At 26.7% G+C, this 22,699-nt stretch overlaps 1 protein-coding gene across 3 annotated transcripts in view; it reads right to left on the reverse strand.

Annotated features, from left to right (window-relative positions):
- LOC107066912 (uncharacterized) overlaps window positions 1-22,699 on the reverse strand; it is a 92,488-nt gene that overhangs the window by 21,120 nt on the left and 48,669 nt on the right. For 2 of the 3 annotated variants that reach the window (XM_015321965.2, XM_015321964.2), the window contains exon 9: window positions 17,512-22,345. The exons of the other annotated variant lie outside the window; for it this stretch is intronic. In XM_015321965.2, the coding sequence (XP_015177451.1) occupies window positions 22,294-22,345 (52 nt within the window). In that variant the 3' untranslated portion in view covers window positions 17,512-22,293. Of the gene's footprint in view, window positions 1-17,511; window positions 22,346-22,699 lie in introns of those variants that run through there. 3 annotated transcript variants of the gene reach the window in all.

The raw sequence follows: 22,699 nt of genomic DNA on the forward strand, positions 1-22,699 counted from the left end.
AGTGCGTAATAACTGATAAACTCATTTTTTATTAATTTTGACTTAGACCACTTTCATAATTATGGGCACATTTAAATATAAAATATTTAACATATTTAAATGTAAAACATTTAACATATTTAAATATGAAATATTGAACAATTTTATTTCAAAATCGTTTAAGAATTTTTTGGCCCATTTCCTTTTCCTTTGTCTTCATTTTGTTTCTTTTTAATATAGATAAGTGAAATATTTTCTAATTATTGCATGTATTATTTATTATTTATTAATACGAAGAAGGGACGATCAAAAATTTGTTAACGAGATCGATGATTTTGTTCGATTTTTTTTTTTTTTGTCAAATTATTTTATCATTACTATTATTCTTATTTTCGTATTAACATTTCTCTTCCTCTCTCTCTCTCTCTTTCTTTCTCTCTTTGCAATTATTTTTCTTATTCGTTTTCTTAAAAATTGTATTACTTCGTAGCAACAATAAATTTTATTAATTATTTAAATATATATCACCGATTAAAAATGTAAATCTCTCGATGAACGACAAAATGAAATTAATAATAATATTTTTATTATTATTATTATTATTATTATTACTACTATTCGTAAATATTATTTATAATAATTTTTTAAAATACTTGAAATTTTCTACGACGTTATTTTGTGTGTGTGTATTTTTTTTTTCTTCTTTCTACGTATTTCTTCTTTTTTTTTCTTCTTTCTACGTATTTCTTCTTTTTTTTCTTAGCTTAATTACGAAAAGACTGTCGGCGAAAAGTTGACTTTTAATTGCAGTGGGGGTGGTGACAGGGGTAGGGGGCAGGGGCAGGGTGGATGGCCACAAACGCATTTATCTAATTAGACGTCTATTAACCTAATTACGGGTACTCTCTTTATTGCTGACGTTTCGTGCATTGACACTGGGATGTGACGTGACGTGACGCGTTAAAAAATTACGAACGACGTTTGATCGCAAAAATTATTTATTTGATTTCTATTTTTTCCTATCTTTTTTTCTTTCTTTTTCAGTTTTTTTAATTTTTTATTTTTTTATTTTTTTATACTCGTCCATACTCTTCCCCAAAATTTTATTCAAAATTATTGGTCACACGATAATGTTAATTAAATGAATTATCAAATGATTTATCATGAAATTGTATTATTATATTTTGAAATATATTAGGTCGAGTCATAAATAACTTCCGTTTTTTATGAGACAAAGAATAACGTTTCTGCAACTGATAAGTGCAGGACACTTTTTATGCAGCTTTTTTTTGCACTCTTTGCATCTGTTGGACGTGTATCTATTGGATTTTGTTCCAATATTACATTTAAAAGGTTCGTCAAAGTCAGAAAGACGTTCTTGCACTCGGTTCGTCTTTTAAGGTTGTATCTTCAGAACGGAATTTTACAAACCAATTTCTGACTGTCCTATCAATTATCAGTCCTGCACCGTATACGTTGTATATTAGCTAACACTTGTTGCTCGTAATCCTTCTAAAAGTATTAGCTTTCCAAGCAACAGACTTCGTGGACATCGTTAAAACGCAATTCGCGTTAATTACCAGCTTCGAATAGCAACTTTTCTCAAAATAGTTCTGTTTTATTACACTTTTATACTCTCGATCAAATTCACATAAATATATATATATATAAATAAAATCGTTGATTATGAAAGTTGTTTTGAAAAAAAAAAAGTCAATTTAAAATATTCAAATATTTTTATCAAGTTTTATAATACCATAAAAAAAAAAACAAATATACAAATAAATATAATAAATTTTGAAGAAATAACATTTATCAATTTATGTGACAATTTAATGACGACATTAATGTAATAATTATGCATGATTGCATTAAATGAATACAGGAAGGAATATATTAAAGAGAAAGACATCAAAGAATAATAAAAATAAAAAAAAGAAACAAACTTACTTTAACTAATCACGTGAAGCTTATTATTATAAGAATGACATAATTCAACCCTAATAAGATCTTTCTTTTGGAAACTAAAGAAAGTACCTCGACCTAATTTCAAATAAGTTAATTTTGTCAAGTTTCAAACACGTTAAAGCTTTTTCCTTTCCTTCCTTTTTTTTTTTTTTGTATTTTATTTTATTTTAATTTTGCGACACTCTCAAAAGCTTAGCAAATATTTCGTATTCTATTTTCATACTATTTCTAAAGATTTCACGTGTATCTCAATTTTATAGAAATTATTTTTTTTTTAATCATATTTTTACTTCTAACTAAAATATAAAATAAAATAAAAAATAAAATAAAATAAAGGAACCTACCTAATAAAATAAATTAACAATGAAATTTGATATATTATTCAAAAATAAAATAATAAAATTCATTTAGCACAAATAGACATGTTGTTCTACTTTTTTTTTCTTTTTTTTTTTCTTTAATATTTTCTTTTATTAGAATTATTATATCAGCAATAGAACACGATTGTGAGTAATAATCGATTGGTTTGAATTACGTTTAAGAAGGATTCATTACTATTGACGTCAATTCGCTGTTTAAACGTCGATTAGCAAAGAATAAAAAAGAAGAAGAAGAAGAAGTAGTAGAAGTAGAAGGAAAAAATAACAAATAATCAATAAAGGCTATTTTACCAGCAAGAATCGTTTTCAAAATGAATTACGATGCTTGAGCACACAACAAATGATATCAAAAATTTATCCTCACGTTCTTTTTCTTTTTTTATTTCCTTTTCTAACTTTTTTATTCTTTTTTCTTTTTGTCTTTTTTTAACCTTTCTTCGATAGTTTTATTTAATTTATAGACATTTATCGACAGTTCTTTCTTTTCTCTTTATATAATTTTTTTTTTTTTTCATTTACTCATCACATATCATCGATTTTTATGATACTTTTTATTTATTTTTAAACGTAGTTAACGTTAAAATAATTTTAAGGAATTAAACGTTAATATATAATTAAAGTTATTATTTATTTCTTTTTATATATATATATTTAAATTTTATATAGAATAATTTTTTGTTTGTAATAATTTTTCAGCAAAAAAAAGAAATGTTTTTTTATTTCTATGTTCATTTACTAAAACGAAATATTTATCCATATTATTTGTAAAATTTTATTTTAATCTCAATCTCTCACCTCTCTCCCCACTCTTTCTATCTCTTTCGTTAATATTAGATGGTTCAGAAAGTAGTTTCGTTTTTCTTTTGTAAAAATAAAGACAATTTTTGCTTCGAGGTTAAACCTAAACCTTTCAAGTGATCATAAATAGTTGAATTTGATAAATGTAACCTCTCATCGATCTCATGTGTTACTCTATTTGTCGGTTTGCATCAACTAATGCCATTATTGCGTCAGCAAAAAACGAAACGACTTTTCGAGCCACCTAATATAATAAAAAAAAAAAAAAAAAAAACAAGAACCGAAAGATAATATAAAATAATCCAATAGATTTCTTCGCACATTGACCGTTCCAGTTTTCATCGATTTTTTTTTATACTTTTAAATCTTTTCAAATCCCAATTGCATTTTCAGGACAAAAATTGGAAGAAAAAACAAAAGATAAAAATAATGAATAGAATATAAAAAGTTGCAGCATATGTGTATACACACGTGTCTGTGTGTGAGTGTTTGACAGAGAAAGATGGGTTAAGAGAGAAAACAAAAAAAAAAAAAAGAGACAATGAATTATTGAGTACAAAGAAAAGACAACGTTTGTTTCTCCACATTTTCGTTGACCCTTCGAAATTATTCAACCATATGATCGATTTAAACGTACGTAGAAGAAGACACACATATACACATATATATTTATCCTCATATATACAGGGTATCATAGAAAGAAATCAAGGAAAATATTTCATTCGAAAAATATAACCAAAATTATTCTATTTGATGCAATTAATTTTAAATTTTGTACGAACTTTCTGAAATTATTTTTCTATTTGAAATTTATTTTTTACACATAATTTGGTATATTAAAGTTTTCAAATACTTCTCAGATATTCTTTCGTACACCCTGTACGTACAAATAATATATATATATATAGGTGTGTATGTGTTATACTATATACTTTTAAAACTATAGAAACTTTAAAAGGACATATACAAAGTTTAGGTATTTTTATACGTTATCCTGCTAACTTTTATTTCACACATATCGAATGAAATTCAATATCGTTTGGTAACTTAAGTCACTTAAAATGTATGCCCTGAGATAAAATTGAATAAAAATATACAAAAGAAAATTAATACGAAATAAAAAAAATAAATCTAGATAGAATAACAATGAAAAAAAGACGTAAGGATATACTATTACCAAGTTCGTCAAATATTTTACGCGTTAAATTATATGATATAAAAAAGAAAGAAAAAAAAAGTAATGAGAATCATTAACATGTTTAACAAAAGCTCGTTGTTAGCTCGTAGTTCTAATTAAACTGTATAACAATTCGTTATGGTAATAAACCCATACGTTATACTCCAAAACCACACGACCCTATTATATTTCATTGTGTTTTTAACTCTTTTGTTTTATAGTCGTTAAAGTTAAAATCAAATTTAATACATTCGACATAGAATACGAGAATCATTGAAATTAAACTCATAGTATTGGTTAATTTTATTATTTTTTTTTTTTTTTTGTTTTATTTTTTTTGTTTTAAAGAAAAAAGAAACTTACGCTGACTTACGTTTGACGAATGATAAAAAATAAATACGCGAATTGTTTGACATTTTTCGTGTTATTTCGAAAATTTATTTTATATTATTCATAAATATTTTTCTTTCCTCTTTCTGTCGTTCCCATTTTGCAATATTAATAAAAAAAAAAAAAATACAAAAAGATTGAATTAACTGAATGGTATATTTCTTATAGAAATATATTCTTTAAAAATATAACCTTTTCTTTCGTATTTTAGTCTATGCTTTGACCATGTGTTTTCTTTTTAAAAATTCGAATTCGTAAAAAATAATTTTTTTTTATTGAATTTCTATACCTACGTATATATTTTCGAGATATCGAAAAGAATCTGTATGTGTTTGTGTGTGTGTGTGTGTAAGAGTTTTATGAAAGAAGGAAACGATTCAATATATTTCAAACCTTTCTTTTATTTCTCTCTCTCTCTCTCTCTCTCTCTCTTTCTTTCATTTTCTATTGAAATAATTTTTCTCAATGAAATTTTCTCAATGTAATATTTTATCGAAGAAGAAAACGAACACGTATATTCAAAAATTCGCGTTGCTTTGATATGAGAAAAAAACCAAAAAAAAAAAAAAGGAAAAAAACAAAATTACATTAGAGGATCAATTTTGCATCAAACTGTGAATAAAAATTTGTGTAAACATAATAATAAAATTTCTTTCTCATTCGTTCTGCATTATAACATACGATGACGTATAAAATCATACATCGTTGATTTAAAAATATGTCGAACGTAAAATCGATATATGGATCATTTTATATTCCAAACTATTATTATTTTACGTACGATATCATAATAATATGTAAATTATTTTACGAATGACTATACGTCATAATACGATGAATATTATTCAAAATAGAATCGTTCTATGGATAATAGTGATATGAATTGTTTTTTTTTCTTTTTTATCTTTAATATAAAAATAAAAAAAAAAGGGATCTTTTCAATGGAATTTTCGATTATTATATGACTACACCCACACGTCTAATTCTTTTCATTTTTTTTTTTTTTACATGGTTTAAAACAAATAAATTCCTCCGTTTTAAGAACAAAAATACCATTCCCTCTTTTTTCTTTTTTTTTTTTTTTGAACGATCAATTTCCACCAACGCAATTTAAAAAAAAATTATTTACCTATTAATACGTTTGCTTGCTTCGTTGAAAAAACGCATTCGACGAAATATTTTTTCATCGGAAGTTGAGTTGAGTTGTTAAACTCACAATCAGTTCGTGTTATCAAGTGATTGTGTTAGTGATTTAAAAAATATACATATATTTGTTTTCTTTTTTATTTTTTTTTTTTTTTAACTAATTTGTAGTATTTTAATAAAAATTATTATCGAATTTAACGTCGAATACATTTATAAAAAAACATTACTATTTGAATTAATTTTTTTCTATACATTATTTTTTTGTTCAATTAATTCGTTACTTATTTGATTGTAATTACATTTCGTTATAAGCGTGTATATGTGCGTGTATGTGTGTAATATTGATTTTTCGTGATATAAGTTCATACCGATTTATAAATATCAAAATTTTTTCTACGAACTTTTCCGTACGATTCGATGTATATCTCAGAACTATTTTCTCGTTGAATTTAAATTAATCCCTTTTTTTCATTAATTTTTTTTTTTGTTTTTTCTTGTAAATCACGATTTTATTTTTTAATAACGTGGAAAGTATTCTTCTCCTTTTCTTCCACCTTTCCCTGATTTTACAATAAGAAATATTTGTACTTTTACACGCTTATTTTTTTACATTACCAGTTTTTAAACATTTTCGAAAAGCGTGTTAAAAAGAAAATAAAAATTATGTTACAAAATATATTAAATAAATAGATGCATAATAAATATTTGAAAATTAAATAAATAGATGCGTTATAATTATTTAAAAATTTAATAAATAGATGCATAATAAATATTTAAAAATTTAATAAACAGATGCATAATAAAAAATTTGAAAATTTAATAAATAGATGCAAATCTTTTTTACCAAAAGAAAAAGAACAAATTCAATCGTAATCTAATTTTTAATTTTAATCAAAAATCGATTCAATTACACTTTATTTTTAATATCTTCAAAATAATTTTATGAGTGGGAGGAGAGGGTGGTTTGAAAAAAAAAACTATCTTTAACTAAAGGTTCATCTTTAACATAAATTATGTAAACTAACATGATTTTCTTCGATATTTATCTTTTTTTACAATTTAATTAAAACTGATCTCGTATCTAACGTAAATTGATTAAAAGAAAGAAGGGCAAGGGAGGAATAGGAGGAGGGTCGAAAGGGGGGAGAGAGGAAAAAAAAGAAAATCTTTATACACTTGCAACACGAAAGCGGAATATTCACTTGGGAAAAATAATGTAGCTTATTTCTTTCTTTCTTTTTTTGTTTTTTTTTTTGTTTCTTCTTCATCTTCTTCTTCATCGTCTTCTTCTTCTGCTTCTTCTTACAAGAGTGAACTATATTATCTAATAAAATAATGATTATGAAAAAGTATAGAAATATAAAAGGGAAATGAAAAGAACATCCCTAAGGTGATCTTTTATCTTTCTAACTAAGATAAAATTGTTCTGGAATAATTTTTAAATATTTTTTTTTTGTTTTTTTTTTGCAGTGAGATTATTTAAAACACACATCTCTCTTTAACCTTCTATATTTTTTTTGGCTCGTGGTATTGTATTATTTTAATTTTTTTCAAATGTTCGTCGTAAGAATATGGGGAAGAAAAAAAAAAAAGAAAAAAAAAATTATTCTCTCAGTAATCAAATTGTTTTTTCTATCTTAATATTTCTTCTTTATCCCCTTTTTTCTATTTTTATTTTTTTTTATTTTTTTTTTTTTTTTGAGGTCTTATATTTAATTCAATAATTTTATCTGCTTTTCTTTTTATCTTCTTTCAAAACATCTTCCAACAAAGATAAAAATTTAAATAAATAATAAGGAAACAAGAAGACAGGGTTGTTGGGTTGATTTTTTTTTAAGGGTGGTGGAGAACTAGGAAAGCATATTGTTATTTGTGCATGCTAAATATTTTACAGAATTGGATAAACACAAAAGCAAAATTGTTTATTTCAAACTCCTGCTCAAATTATCTCGAGGCTTACCCGTAATTGAAAAAAAAAAACAAAGACTAAAATAAAAAGAAAAGAGAAAGAGAAGTTTTTTTTCATTGTATTAATCTAAAATAATAATAATAATAGTAATAATAATACAATTTTATTGTAACAACGTGAAAATTAAAGATCATTTTCTTATCTTCTCTCTTACTCTCTTTCTCTCTTTGTAATCTTAAAATAATAATAATAATAATAATAATAATAATAATAATAATAATAATAATAACAATGATAAAATAAAAAAGAAAGGAAATAAAGAAAGATAATAAAATTAAAAATAATAACAGGATATATAAATATACTATATCGAATGATATAACGGAAATGACGCATAAAATAAGTTATATACATAAATACGTACATACATAGATAAATACATATATATGTATATACATATATACATATATATATATATATATATATATATATATAAACAAAATAATGCATGGAATTTATTAAAAATAACACAGAGAGAAAATTCTAAATAATGACACAACAAAAAAATCAAGGATAATATTATATTAAAGCCGCGTAAATCTAAAAAAAAAAAAGAAAAATGGGGATCTCTTCTTACAAAGACCAGAGTTCTTCCTACAAATAATAATTCATTAATTATATCATTAATTAAATTTACATGGTGTAACAACAGAGGTTATTTTTTTTTTTTTTTATCACAACCGCGGGATTATATATTATGGAATCGCGCGCGGGGAGGGGGAGGTTAGGTTTACGAGCATGCGCACGCATTGAAATGGCGCAGTACTCGCATAAATGGCGCAGGCGAGCGCGCGCGCGCGCGCGCACGCGAATGCTTCTCTTAAATTACACCAAAAAAGGTATTGCAAAAATCACTTGTTTGTTTTTTTGTTTTGTTTTTGTTTTCATTTCGTAGAATACTTAACGTCACGTGATTCGCAATTTCGCAAATATGTATTTCAAATTAAATAACAATTCAAATGTATCACGAAGTTGTTTTGGTGTATTTTCGTGACTATTCCTCCATTTTTTTTTTTAAACTTAACATTACTCTTATAATTGTTGCACTCTTACTACTCAATCATTTCTAATATGCCTAAAAACAAAAATAGTTATTCACACTTTTCTTCGTATCCACTTCCAATTTCTACAAATTAATTAACTTAATAATATTATTAATAATAATGATGATAATAATAATAATCATCATCATCATTATTATGATCATATACATGTAATAATAATTATATTTAATAAAATAATAATAATAATAATAACAGCAGAAACACAGATAGACTTTGAACTACGTTTCACTTACGTGATTATCAACAAACACGACTATTGAACTATCGACACCATCTTGAAATCTAACTAATAAAAAAAAAAAAGGAAAAAAATAAAATATAAAGGAAACTGATCGATGAGTTTCCAACTTGAACTATTTCACGTGACGTTGAGCTTCCAAGAGCTTACATATATTTGTATTTAAATATATTATATAGACTATAATAACGAGAGGTCCTTAAAGATCGTACGGATGTGTGTTGTACGTGTTAATTAATAAACATCTGATAATTTTATGAATCAGCTACACGCGTATATGAACACCCATTTCCATAATGCCTAACTAACTAATATTTAATAACTAGATTATTTCATTATTAATTACAATGTGTGTTTGCGTAAAACATATTATGCTACGTTGTTTATTCGAAGTAAGTATCGACACGTTCGCCATCTTTATCCCCTCCCTGTTTGTTTTTTCTTCGTTTCTTATCTATCTCCTCTTCTCTGTGTATGTGTCACGCGTATGTGTGATGATGTACATGTCCCATATGTCGTTGTAATTGTGTGGTTTATCTTTGACTCGATTAAGTTATGCATATGTATATACATACATACACTTACATATGCACATACAATAGGCCCTTTCTTTCGTATAATATTTATATATATTATATATATATATATATATAAACTACTATTTATATATTATTATATTTTTTTTCTCAACGTTTATTTTGTATTCTACGAGAATAAAAGCGCTCACTGTGCACTAATATACATTCGGTAACTATCGTCAAAATTGCTGACTTTTATGTTTTTATGGTTTTATTTTTTTTATTTTTTGTTAATATGTATATATATATATATATATGTAGTAAATATGTACTGTGTATCTTTCTTTTTCTTTGGCCGTGAGTGTACTATTACTGCGATCAAATCGAATTCGTGGTAATAAACGTGACGCGTATGAAATTCGTAGGAACTTGCAATGTCTGCTTGCGATATTTTTATATTAAAAACAAAATAATTAAAAATCAAGGTAGAAACGAAAAGAATTGTAAGAGTAATATAGAAGAAATAAAAAGGTTAAAAATAACGGGAACAAAAAAATATATATATATATGTATGTACGTATATAATAATAACAACAATTCCAATATGGCTACGTTTCAATACGTATTTTCCGAGTGTTGTAATGAATACTATGAAAGAAACCAAAAAAATTGAAGTAAAAGATAAATCATATTAAAAAAAAAAACCTTATTTCTTTTCGTCGAGGAGAGAAAACAATGTTTAAATAACGCGAATTTCATCCGTTCGATTCGAAGTTAACCTCAATGCGTATCAATTGCTAATGTAGCGCGTGTCACGTGGCCCGGATGCCATTTTTTTTTTTAATATTTCGAGCGACAACGACGAGAGGGCACGCTCGGCAGTAATTCAAAAATTCCACGCTACATATTTACTTCATTATATTTTGTGTAATTGTAAAAATCTCGAATTTTGTTTCATTCGATCTTTTTCCATCTTCCTTTTTTTCTTTCCTCTAAAGCTCTGGACAAATAAAATATTTATAATATAACGAGCTACGTAACCTTTTACTTATCTCTATTTTGTGGTAATTTTTTTAATACGTGTACGTTTTTTATATTTATGTATGTTGCGTGTATGTGTGTGGGTGTAGCTAATAACTTGGTTTCATTCGTATATTTACTTTTTTTATCTGTCTACTTTGAAAAAAAGAAAAATAATAATTTTAAAGTCGTCGTTCGACTTTTAACACAGCACGTCACCATCCCTTTTTTGTTTCTTATTAATTTTTTTTTCTTTTACTTTTTTTCTTTTTCCCTACAGTAAAGTAGTATACTAATTAACTATTAGCTACGAATAAAAACCGTGGTAAGAATATGGGCAAACACGATCGTATATGTACACGCGAGGAAAGAAAATCCTCTTTCGTGAGAGGAAAATAAGAAAAAAAAAGAAATCACTCTCTCTCTCTTTAGTCGTAAAATGAAAATGGTCTGGAAACGAACATTGCGATAAAATAAAGAAAAGAAAAAAAAAGAAAAGGTTTGAAACGAGTTTGACCACTTTGGTTGGTCAAAATCGTGAACATTCCATTTTACGATCAGGTCCATAAATTTTCGACATCTTTTCTTTTCTGTTTTTTCTCTTTCCTGTTTTTTTCCGTAAAAACTTTAAATCCAAAAGCAAATTTTTACAACTAAACGAGACAATGTTCTTATTTCATATATACATATATATGTTATATAAAATAATAATTTTCTTTAAAACTTCATCAAACAAAATGAGATAGGAAATATTATGCTGTTCATTTGAAAATTCAAATATGCTTGAAAAAGATTAAAATTATTATATGAATCCCTTTGGCGTCCATTTTTTCTTTCCTCGTACGACGATTGGCCCATTATTTGCGTCTACTGTAGTAGAGGTTAGAATTCGAAAATCCTATTTCGTGAATAAAATTCTGAACAATTTGTCTTTTCATTCTCATTCTCTCTCTTTCTCTCTATTACTCATTCTCACTCATTTTCTTTTTCCTTCGATCTTAATATTAATTTCACTACTTAATTAACGATCTATCTACGTCACTCTTACGTGTACTCGCATTATTTCTATTATTCGTAAGGCATGGAGTATGTTAATTGTGTCGCCGAATTGATAAATTTTCACAAAAAATTCGTTCTTTCTCTTTCTCTCTCTCTCTCTCTCGAACACACACACACACACACATACACTTGTGTATACTCTTTCAACGTATTACAACTTCGTCAAATCCTAACCTATAACTTTTAAAACCCTTAACTTTCTTATCTCGTTTTTTTCTCTTTCTTTTTTCCCTCTTGTTTTCTTTCCATTCATTTTTCTCTACATATTTCGCTGAAAATCTAATTTAACTTATATGCTTTATATTTAATATATATATATATATGTATGTATGTATACCTGATAGGTAATTCTATACGGTTTTTTTGTTTCACTTTTATTTTCTTACATGTATACATATATACCTGAACGATCATCGAACAGAGAAATGGACGTCTTGTTTTAACCCCGTACGCGTGTAAATGTATAAGTAGAAAAAGTATACAGGGTGTCCCTAAAATTGATATTACAAAACTAACAGGGAATGATGATTTTTATTATTTACATGAAAATGTAGAATCAAATTTATTCGTACTAGATTTTATATATTTTTTTCTTATTTGCAAAAGTTGAAAATTATTCCTCTGTTATTTCGTATCACCAATTTATCGGACACACTTTATAAATTTACTATTTATTTTATTAATAAGATTCTTTGTACGTACGTTTGTTTGACTCGCGAAATATTCTATTATCGATCTTTCTTGGCACGAATCGTTTCACCACCTTTTTAACTACTCCGAAAGAAGAATATAAAATATATAAAAAAAAAAAATAAAAAAAAAAAACCAAAAATATGAATAAAATAAATAAATTTAAAAAAAAAAAATAAATAAAAAAAAAATCGTTGTACCAATACCGCACAATATTCGATATGTATAAAACAAAAATTGAATTTGGACACATTAGTAGGTGAAAAATAACCAAAAAAAAAAAAAAAAAGAAGAGAGAAACGAAACCAAAAAAAAAAAAAAGAAAACAAAAAATAAAATGATGTGACGGAAATAACGTCCCCATTTTCTCTGCTCGTGAAAGATCATTTAATGTCTGTTCGTGAAAGATCGTTTAAAATCGTTTATATATCGATTAATCCTTTCGGTCGTAATTTTCTTTCTCTGTATATATATTCTTTTTTCCCTATTTTTTCTTCTTTTTTTTTCTTTCTTTTTATTTTGTACAAATGCGAAGAAAACTTTCTCGCAAATATGATCGGCATAGAAATACACGCGCGTGCATGCACACAAACACACATTTATATATATACCTTCCTCATTAATAATAATAATAATGATGATGATAATAATTCATTAAAAAATATTTCAAACAAGGAGAAAGATATTTTTGAAATCTAGTAATAATTAATGTCGTTTTTTATAATTTTCTTTTTATAGGTTATGTCATATAGATTTTCATTATAACTTTACAAAGAGAACATTAATTATTACTAGATATTATTACATATATATATACGTGTGTGTTGATGCATATGCACGTGGTTTTTTTTTCTCGAAATGTATAAGAAAATCGAAGAACCATCTTGGTCTGTCCGAGAAAACAAACAAAAGATTTTCGTATTGTACAAATACGTATATGCATATGTATATATATATATATATATATATATATGTAATGTATTTCATCTAAACTTTTTTTGTTTTTTAAAAGAGTGTAGATACACTAGAAGAGAGGTGCGATTGGCTATTTTTTTTTTTCTATATTATATATATATATATATGTATATATTTTTTTTCACTCGTTCATTTATATTCGTTCATTTCTTTTTTTTTTGTATATAATCATCTATTTTTTTTATTTACTTCATGTTTATTATATATATTGTTGTTTTTTTAATTTTTGTATGTATACTTTCCTCACACTTTTCTATCAGAACGAATCAACAACAATGCGCGATCTTATGGGATTTTTTTCTTCTTTTTACATTTTTATGCACGTACACGCGTTCTAAAGTGCATCGTTAGTATGTTTTTTTTTACGTGTTTTTCCATTTTCTTTTTTTTTTCTTTTCTTTTCTTTTCTATCGGAGACAATAAAGAGAGAAGGCCGACAACGACGACGACAACGACGATCATGCGTATCACCTCCTCCATTGTCAATGATTATGCTTTTGTGCGTGACGTGATTTTTCGTTTTTAATTATTTATTTATTTGTTGACTTCATTTTTTTTTCTCTCTTCTAAATATTTCCTCGTTATTATTATAATATATTATATAATATTTTGTAAATATAATATATATTCAAATATAATATTGCGTATTAATAATATTATCTTTTATTAATTATTTTTAATATTATTAATATTGCATATTATATTATAATTATTATTATTATAATTTTAATATAATATATTATAATATTACTCTCGACATTACGCGTTTCTACGATTACGAATTAATATTATTATTATTATTATTATTATTTATATAATTGCTATCATTATTATTATTATTATTATTATTATTATTATTATTATTATTATTATTATTATTATTATATATTATTATGTTTATTATTAATATTAATTTTATTATTATTATTATTATTGCTGTGTGAATTTTCGTATTTAAATTTTAACTTTTGTATTTAATTGTATTTCTCTATTCCTCTCTCTCTCTCTCGCTCTTTTATTTTTTTTTATTTTATTCTTTTTTTACATTTATCTTTTTCCTTTTATTTTATATATTATTTGTGAACACACACGAAAACGGAAATAACAACGAGAAAGACAAACCAAGAGAAGAGGATAGATAGGATGGAAAAAATTATTGCTGAGAGAACTGCATTTCTATTCTTGCATTTCTTTTTGTTTCCTCCTTTTTATTTTTTATTTTTTTTTTTTACTTTTGTTTTCTTTTTATTCGGTTTTTATATTTTTTCGAACGATGATCACGTCTCGCCAAATGTTGCTGATCCAAAAAATGTCTTGCACAAAACATTTTAAAATATTACTCTTCGTTTGTTCATATATAAAAAATTTTTTTTAGGTTAGAATTCATTTTTTATCCGTCATGTTTTATCTGTTATTTTGTTTTTGTTTTGTTTTTTTTTCACTGTCTACTTCTTCTCTCTTTTCCTTTCTCTCTTTTTCTTTTAGTATTATTTATTTTTCTATTTTTATTTTTGTTTTTCTATTTATTTCACAGTATACACGTTTCTCTCGATACACATGGGACCACATCGTCGGCATTATCTCGATTCGTGGAAAAATATTTATCAAATAAATAAAAAGTATTGTTGTTTTTAAGAGTTAGAAATTTTCGCGTTAAATTCTGGTCTTTGTCGTGTCTCTCTCTCTCTCTCTCTTGTTCTTTCTTTAAATTCTATTTAAACGATTATTTTCTAATGGCAGCAGAACGACAACGAACAAGACAACAATGGCGGACAACGTGCTTTCATTTGTCGGCCATATTCGATGCACACTACGTGAATCAAACAAAAAATAGTTTTCCGATAAATCCCAATAGGATTTGTTTTTTCTCTTTTTTTTCCTTTCTTCTTTTTTCTTTTTCTTTTTTCGATCGACTTAATTAACAGATGTTTCCCTTTGTTCTGGATTATTGGTTTTTATTTCTTTTTCATTTGTTTTTGTGGTTCATACGATTCGTTATTGATATAACAAGTAAAAAACATAAGAAAAAACAAAAGAGAAGAAAAATCCCGATCTCGACGACCGTACGTTTCGTTTCGTTTCATTTCATTTCATTTCTTTTTCTTTTTATGTTAATTACGTAAAGTGTCTTCCACAAAATGTAGATGATTATTTGCTTGTTAGTTTGTTTATTGCTACTTTTTCGTTTGTTTTTATTGCACAAATTGAATTTAGAAAATATTCGTCGCATAACTCGTTAATTTAAAAAAATTTAAGTAACTGCGCGCAAATTGTGATTCTTCTTTCACCCCCTCACCCCTTTACTCCTGTCTCACCCTTTTTCGTTTTTTTAAACTCCAAACGCAAAGGGAAAAAATCAATTTTTTACTAAGACGCAAAACTCTGTTAAAAACGCATTTACACAATTATCAGCTGTGTGTGTTTCTATATATTATTATTATTTCTTTTTTTTTTCTTCTTTTCTTTTCCTAACGTTATCGGCTACACGTCGCATTTTGTGTGTGTGTGTGTTTTCTATTTTTTTTTCTTTTTTTTTTTTTAAATTCGATAGATGCAAAAAAAACTGAGTACAAACTACGCACTCTTTTCTCATCACCATTATCATCATCAAATTTACTAATAATATATTTACTCTTATAGGCCGACCTTATATTGTTGTAATTCACAGTGGCCGCTACTATAAAAATCTTATATATATATATATATATATGTTTTTGTATTTTTCTATATCACCAAATCAACAAATAAATTATCCTAAATATATGTAATATAATAATATTTTTTTTGTTATCTCTCCCAACAAATAATATATTTATAAATATATATATATATATATATATATATATATATAAGTTCATCTCTATGCTGTTAATAATATTTAATACAATAATAATAATAATAATAATAATAATAAAAGAAAAATAATTATTATAACTATCGCAATAATAATACTAATAATAATAATAATTAATTTTAAAATGATAACAATAATAATAATAATGATAATAATAGTAATAATAATAATAACGACAATAATATATACATACGTACATACATACTTTTATAAAGACTTACACACATATGTACAATGTACAATATGTGTAAGTATAAATTTAGGCGTATTTTTTATACGAAATTCTACCCTTGTATTCCGGTAGGGTCGTTGAACGAATCAAATTTGATCGTTCTTACATTCCTTAACCTTTTTTTTTAATTTCATTTTGTTAAATATTATTACGTTCTCTCTTTCTCTCTCTCTCTCTCTTTCTCTCTTTCTCACTTTCTCTTTCTTTCTTTATGTCTCGTAAATTCGCCTTTAACATTCTTCGTGTAACATTTTCTAAAGTATGGACCATTATCATCCCCCGAATAAGGGAGTGATATCGTCATCCCTCGTTTATCTTCTACACTTGACGCACAAAAGGGTCACTCGTTGTACCCGCATGGTCGTCTCATCGTGACTATGTCACGTCTCACAGCCAAAACCAAAACGAGTTTACGAACTTGCTCTTTTTTTACTTTTCTCGATCACTTTCCACACACACCCACACACACACACACACGTGTCCACTCCCCATCGTTATTTGAGTTGAAAACAAAAAAATGGAAAAACTATAATAACGAGATATTTATATCTTCGTATGAGAATCACAAAAAGGGTAGAGGGTAATAATGGCAACGATGTTTTTACACTATTTACACGAACTCGATCGGTACCCTCTAAACAAAACAAAAATTCATTCGTACGAAGATACACGTAGATCGTTATTTTCATATTTCGAATTTTACAATGGTTGTTGTTCATAATTTAAAGAAATTATTTAATATGTTAATATGTAATTTAATTGTCGTCTAAAAGAAAATGATAATTCCAAGATTTTAAGCCACGGTTATTGATGAGTTTCAATATGGCGTTAGTTATTTAAATGGCCGCGAGAAGATTCCAATTTTGGCCACTAGAGGGATGCGTAGTAAACTTCATATAAAATCAAAGCAAGAAAAGAAAAATTTACTGAAAAATTTGCTATTTAAAATTGCATATCGACTAAATAAATAATAATTATTAATTAAATCCTATAAATAATAAATAATAATTATCAATTAAATAAACATTTGATTTCTTCTTTTTTCTTTTTGAAAAAAAAAAAAGAAAATCATAACTCGAAACGCGTGGAGATGAGGACACGTGCGCGTGCACATTGGTCGAGTCGAATTCGTAAAAACGTTTTTTTTCGGATAGATACGGTACATAAATTGCACGTACACGCATATTCACGCGTTCAAATTTACACGTAAACAACACGAGCTCGTAAACGATGCTGAGGCACCACACATGCTTTTACGCATGTACGCGAAAACGAGCAAGCGATTATGAATTTTTTTTTTTTATTTTTTTCGAAGACACGCGACACACACACACACACGCACACATACACGCATGCACGCATTCTTCTTCTAACTTATCATCACACTCGTTTCATCTCACTAATTTCGACTTATACAAAGAAGTCGAATTTCTAACTTTATTTCCACTATTTGTTTTTTTGTTTTTTCCATTTTTTAATTATTTTTTCCATATGCCCCTCGTTAATAAGACCCCCATTATGTGATTTTATTTATTTATTTATTTTATTTTATTTTATTTATTTTATTTATTTTTGTTTGTTTGTAAATCGTATATCGCGTCCCCTCGCCAAAGGCCCTTCTCCACTCCCACAATTCGAACTCCGAATGAATTCGGTTGTTTTTTTCTTTTTTTGTTCTTTTTTCTTTTTCTTTTTTTTTTTTTATTTATTTATCCTTCGACTCGTCGGGTACACCTCCGAGAGCACCACGTTCGTTTTTTTTTTTTTATCTTTTTCTTAGATTTTTTTTTTATTTATACTGTTCTGTGTGTATATATATATATATTTTTTTCTTTTTCGTTTACGTAACATTTCTAGTGTGCGTGTGTATGTATATATGTTGATGTGTATTATCTTCATCATCATCTCTTTGTTTTTTACAATAGATTATTTTTTGTCTTCTTTTATCATTAAAAATATTTTTTATTATTATTTGCCCTGTCTCCTTGTTGAATATTCATAAATTATTTCTAACAAAATTTTTAATAAAATTTGTATTAAACGTAACAACGACGAGTTCGTGTATAGATCATAAATAAATTTAATAATAAAACAACGATGGGGGGGGGTTTCAATTATTATGATTTAATTCATATTGAAATTATTTTTATTACAAACCAAAACAAAAAAAAACAAAAAAAAGAAATAAAAAATAAAATACGCATGAAATATATTTCAAAGATGTTTTTCTTTATTTTTTTCTTTAATTGACTATCATCAAATTATTGGCACGTATTAGAAATAAAAAATAAAAATAAATAAAATATAGGAAAATTTTGTTCTTTCGTTTATTTCATATTGACAATCCTCGATGTAAAAACAAAAAAAAATACAAAATGTTTGTTATAAGAGACAAGAAACTAAGTGAGATTCGAATTGAATGATATTAGATTTTGATTTAATTGAAACAAAAAAAAAAAGAACAAAGACAAAAGAAACAAAAAACCCACTTGAAAATAACGACTAGGTTCACTTTAAACGAGACTTAGAATTTTCTATTGATTTCTATCTATCTATTTCTTTATCTCTCTATTTCTTCGACTTTCTTTCTTTTTCTATTTCTTATTATTCTCCTCCTTGTCCTTCATTAGATTCTACAAATCGATGTGTCGTCGTTCGATAACATTACTCCGAATCTAAACAAGTCCGACGCAGATGTTTTCCGTTATTGTTTATCCGTTTCCTTTCGCGTGATTAACTAATTCGTATTTTCTTCAATTCTTTCTTTATCTATCTCCACTCTTTTTCTTTTAATCAAATCCGATATAACGTTTGTTAAAATGAAAAACAATTGGAAGTAAAATTGTTCTTGTTTATTTATTTCTATCATCATTTTTTATTATTGCTGTATTTTTATTTTGTTTTTACTTTTAACTTTTCAAGGAAAAATTTATCATAAGAGATTGTACGATTGAAAGAGAAAAAAGTATAAAGAAAAAAAGTAAAAAAAATAAATAAGAAAAAATGAAATTATTATTGAAGGATAATTTATTGATACACCCTGTAGAAAAATGGGAGGATATTGTATCTATCTATTATCAATTTTATCATTAGAATTTCTAATTTTTAATTGTACGACAAAAAAAAATATTTTTAGAATTTTTCTTGAAAAAAAAAACAAAAGCAAAAAATTAATTTAAAAAAATATATATATTTCTCTGTTTAAATTTTCAAATTCTAATCTCTAATTTATAATTGTATATATAAAAAAAGAAAGAAAAAGAAAATAGAATAACGAGATAATAATAATAATAATAATAATAATAATAATAATAATAATAATAATAATAATAATAATAATAAAAGTACAATTCGTGTTAAAAAAGAAAAGAAAATTAATTAAAAAGAAAAAATTTTATAGATTACGCGTTTAAAAAATAAACAAATTGATTGATCAATCTATTAAATTTATAATCGCTAAATTATAAAAAAAATAAAAGAAAAAAAAATAAATGAATACTGAACATGTGTACGTAAAATTTTTTTCAATTTTAAAAAAAATTTCTTTTTAAAAATAATACTAATAATAAATTGATATAATTATTACCAGTATACCCTGTATAATGACGAATAATTAATTGTATTAACAATTTTTTCATTTAAACTATTATAAGCATACGATAAAATGACAAAATAAAAATATTAGGAAGAAAAAGAAAAAGAAAAAAACAACTACACAGATATATATATATATAATTTATCGATTTAACCTCATCAATAAATATATATATTTTTTTTTATATCAAATCCGTTCATTATTTATCGTTTTCCCTTGAACATTTGACATTTTTCTATCAAATCGTTGACAACATAAGCGTCTTACCAACAATTTTAACGAACAAACCGAAACTAACGAGTCAAATCGTTTCTCACTTGTGTATTTCATTTTATTCCATTTCTTTTTCTTCTTCTGCTTTTTATTTCCCTTTTACAGCCTCGATCTCACGTTAACAAAAAAAAAAAAAAGGAAAAAAAATGTGCAATACCTATTGAATAAAATCGCTTAAACAGCAGAAAAAAATCCTTCATCTTACTTACTTCCTATTCTGTTCACCCTTTTTTCTTCCTCCCTCATCCCCCACAAACCCCCTTCTTCCTTTTTTATACCTTTTCAGCTTTTTTGCATTATTCAACTCAGATAACGAAAAAGAAAAAAGAAAAAAAGAAACGAAGAACTACTAAATTTCAATTTTTCTAAATGTCAAACAGAACACACGTGTTCAATAAACAATCTTTTTAAAATTATTTTTCCCTATTAATCATTCTAATAAATTTATTATTCTAAAGAACAAGAGAAGAATTAGAAAAATGAAAAGCAAACCAACAACCAAAAATTGAAACTTCAACTATCCTTACCTTTAACGTTTCATAGACTTGTACTCCACTAAGTTGTAACACAAACTTCCTTTCCATTTTACATTTTCAGGGGGTTTGAGGCAGAAAAGAAAAAAAAAAAAAAAGAAAACAAATTCAACCGATAGAAAATTTCCCCCAAGACGTAGGAAGAAAAATAAAAAATCACCGTATACGATTTAATTCCCAAACGGCACCCGTGCCATATTTCATCATCACCCATCTTCTTTGAAAAAAAATAAAAGAAAAAAAATAACCAACACACGACAACGAGAGAAAAAGAATTATTTCTTTTATTTACATAAATAAAATAAGAAAAGAAAAAGAAAAAGAAAAAGAGAATAAGGTGTTTTAAAAAACGAACTCGTCGTAGAAAACGATTACCAACTTAACAAAGAAAGGGGGACCAACGAAATAAACCCAACAACCCCACAAACACACATATACACATACACATACACGTACGTACTACCCTCTTTTATCTGTCGCAACGATCATCCCTCCCATTTTTTTCTTTCACTTCTTCATCGTACCTCTCACGTGAAAACTTTTCCTTCTCGAGATGAGATCGAATTCGGAAGCGTAACAGAATTAGAATTAGGTTTAGGGGTTTAGGGGTTAGGGGTAAAGAGTAGGAATAGTACTGGGGGTGGTGAAGGTGAAAGTGGACGTGAATGTGAACGTAAACGTGGATGTGGATATGGATGTGGGGGTTGTTTTATGTGGATGTCGATTAAAAGTAGGATGCCGCAGCGGTACGAAGGGTTGCTTGGAGGGCATGGTGTATGGCATGCAACCGCATTAAACCCCCAAGGGATGATGATGAAGTTGTTCCTGAACTCAAAGATTCTCCTACGGTTGTTGTTTCTCTACCCGTTAAATTATCTTCTAGAGTACGTCGTCGTTGTTCTTGTTGTTCTTGTTGTTGATGTTGATGTTGCAATTGTTGCAGTTGTTGTTGTTGCTGTTGTTCTTCATCATCATCATCGTCAGCATCTTCATCCTGACGATGATGATTACGACGATGATTACGATGATTATTATTATTATTATTACAACGATGTTGATTGTTATTATTATTGCTGTTGTTGTTGTTGTTGTTATTGTTATTAGTATTGTTATTATTGTTGTTATTACGATGATCGTGACGATGATTACGACGACGTTGTTGGTGTTGATGATTATTATGATGATTGCTATTGTTGTTGCTATTATTATTATTATTGCTGCTGCTGTTGTTGCTACTGCTGTTACTGTTACTGTTGTTGTTGTTTCTGTTGTTGTTGTTGTTGTTGTTGTTGCTGTTGTTGTTGTTGTGGTGGTTGTGGCGAATTGGTTGATGGTCATTCGAAGGGCGTTGCGGGTTCGGGATGGACCGAGGGTGCGGGAGGACGCGGCGAAGTAGAAGGGTGGGCTGCACCCCGCACGCACCCCTTGCCCCCTCTCACTTGTCCTCGGCTTCAGCCCTCGGCGACGTGTCCGTGTCCTGTCTCTCGCTGGAACAACAACATGAAAAAAAAAAAAAAGAAAAAAAAATAACAAACCCAGACCAAATTTAACCGCAGATTATATCGATCTTTCCTTCACCCTCTCACCCTCCCTCACCCTTATCCTCATACTCATCCTCACCATCTGGTTTTTTGTGTACTTTATATTTCTCTTGTTTTTTTTTATTCTTTCTCTCTTTTTTGTGCTCCTCCCTCCACCGATTTTGACCTGGTTCCCTTTTTTTGGTTTTTCTTTCTTTTAAATGAAAACCTAAAACGTCCTATTTCACGGACCTTTTTGATTTTGATAGAAACATTCTAATCGAATATTTATACTCTTCAATCGAAACTCTTGGAAATAAG

The sequence above is a fragment of the Polistes dominula genome, unplaced genomic scaffold (assembly GCF_049000335.1).
Source record: "Polistes dominula isolate Pdom_NZ unplaced genomic scaffold, Pdom_raw_medaka contig_28, whole genome shotgun sequence".
NCBI lineage: Eukaryota > Metazoa > Arthropoda > Insecta > Hymenoptera > Vespidae > Polistes > Polistes dominula.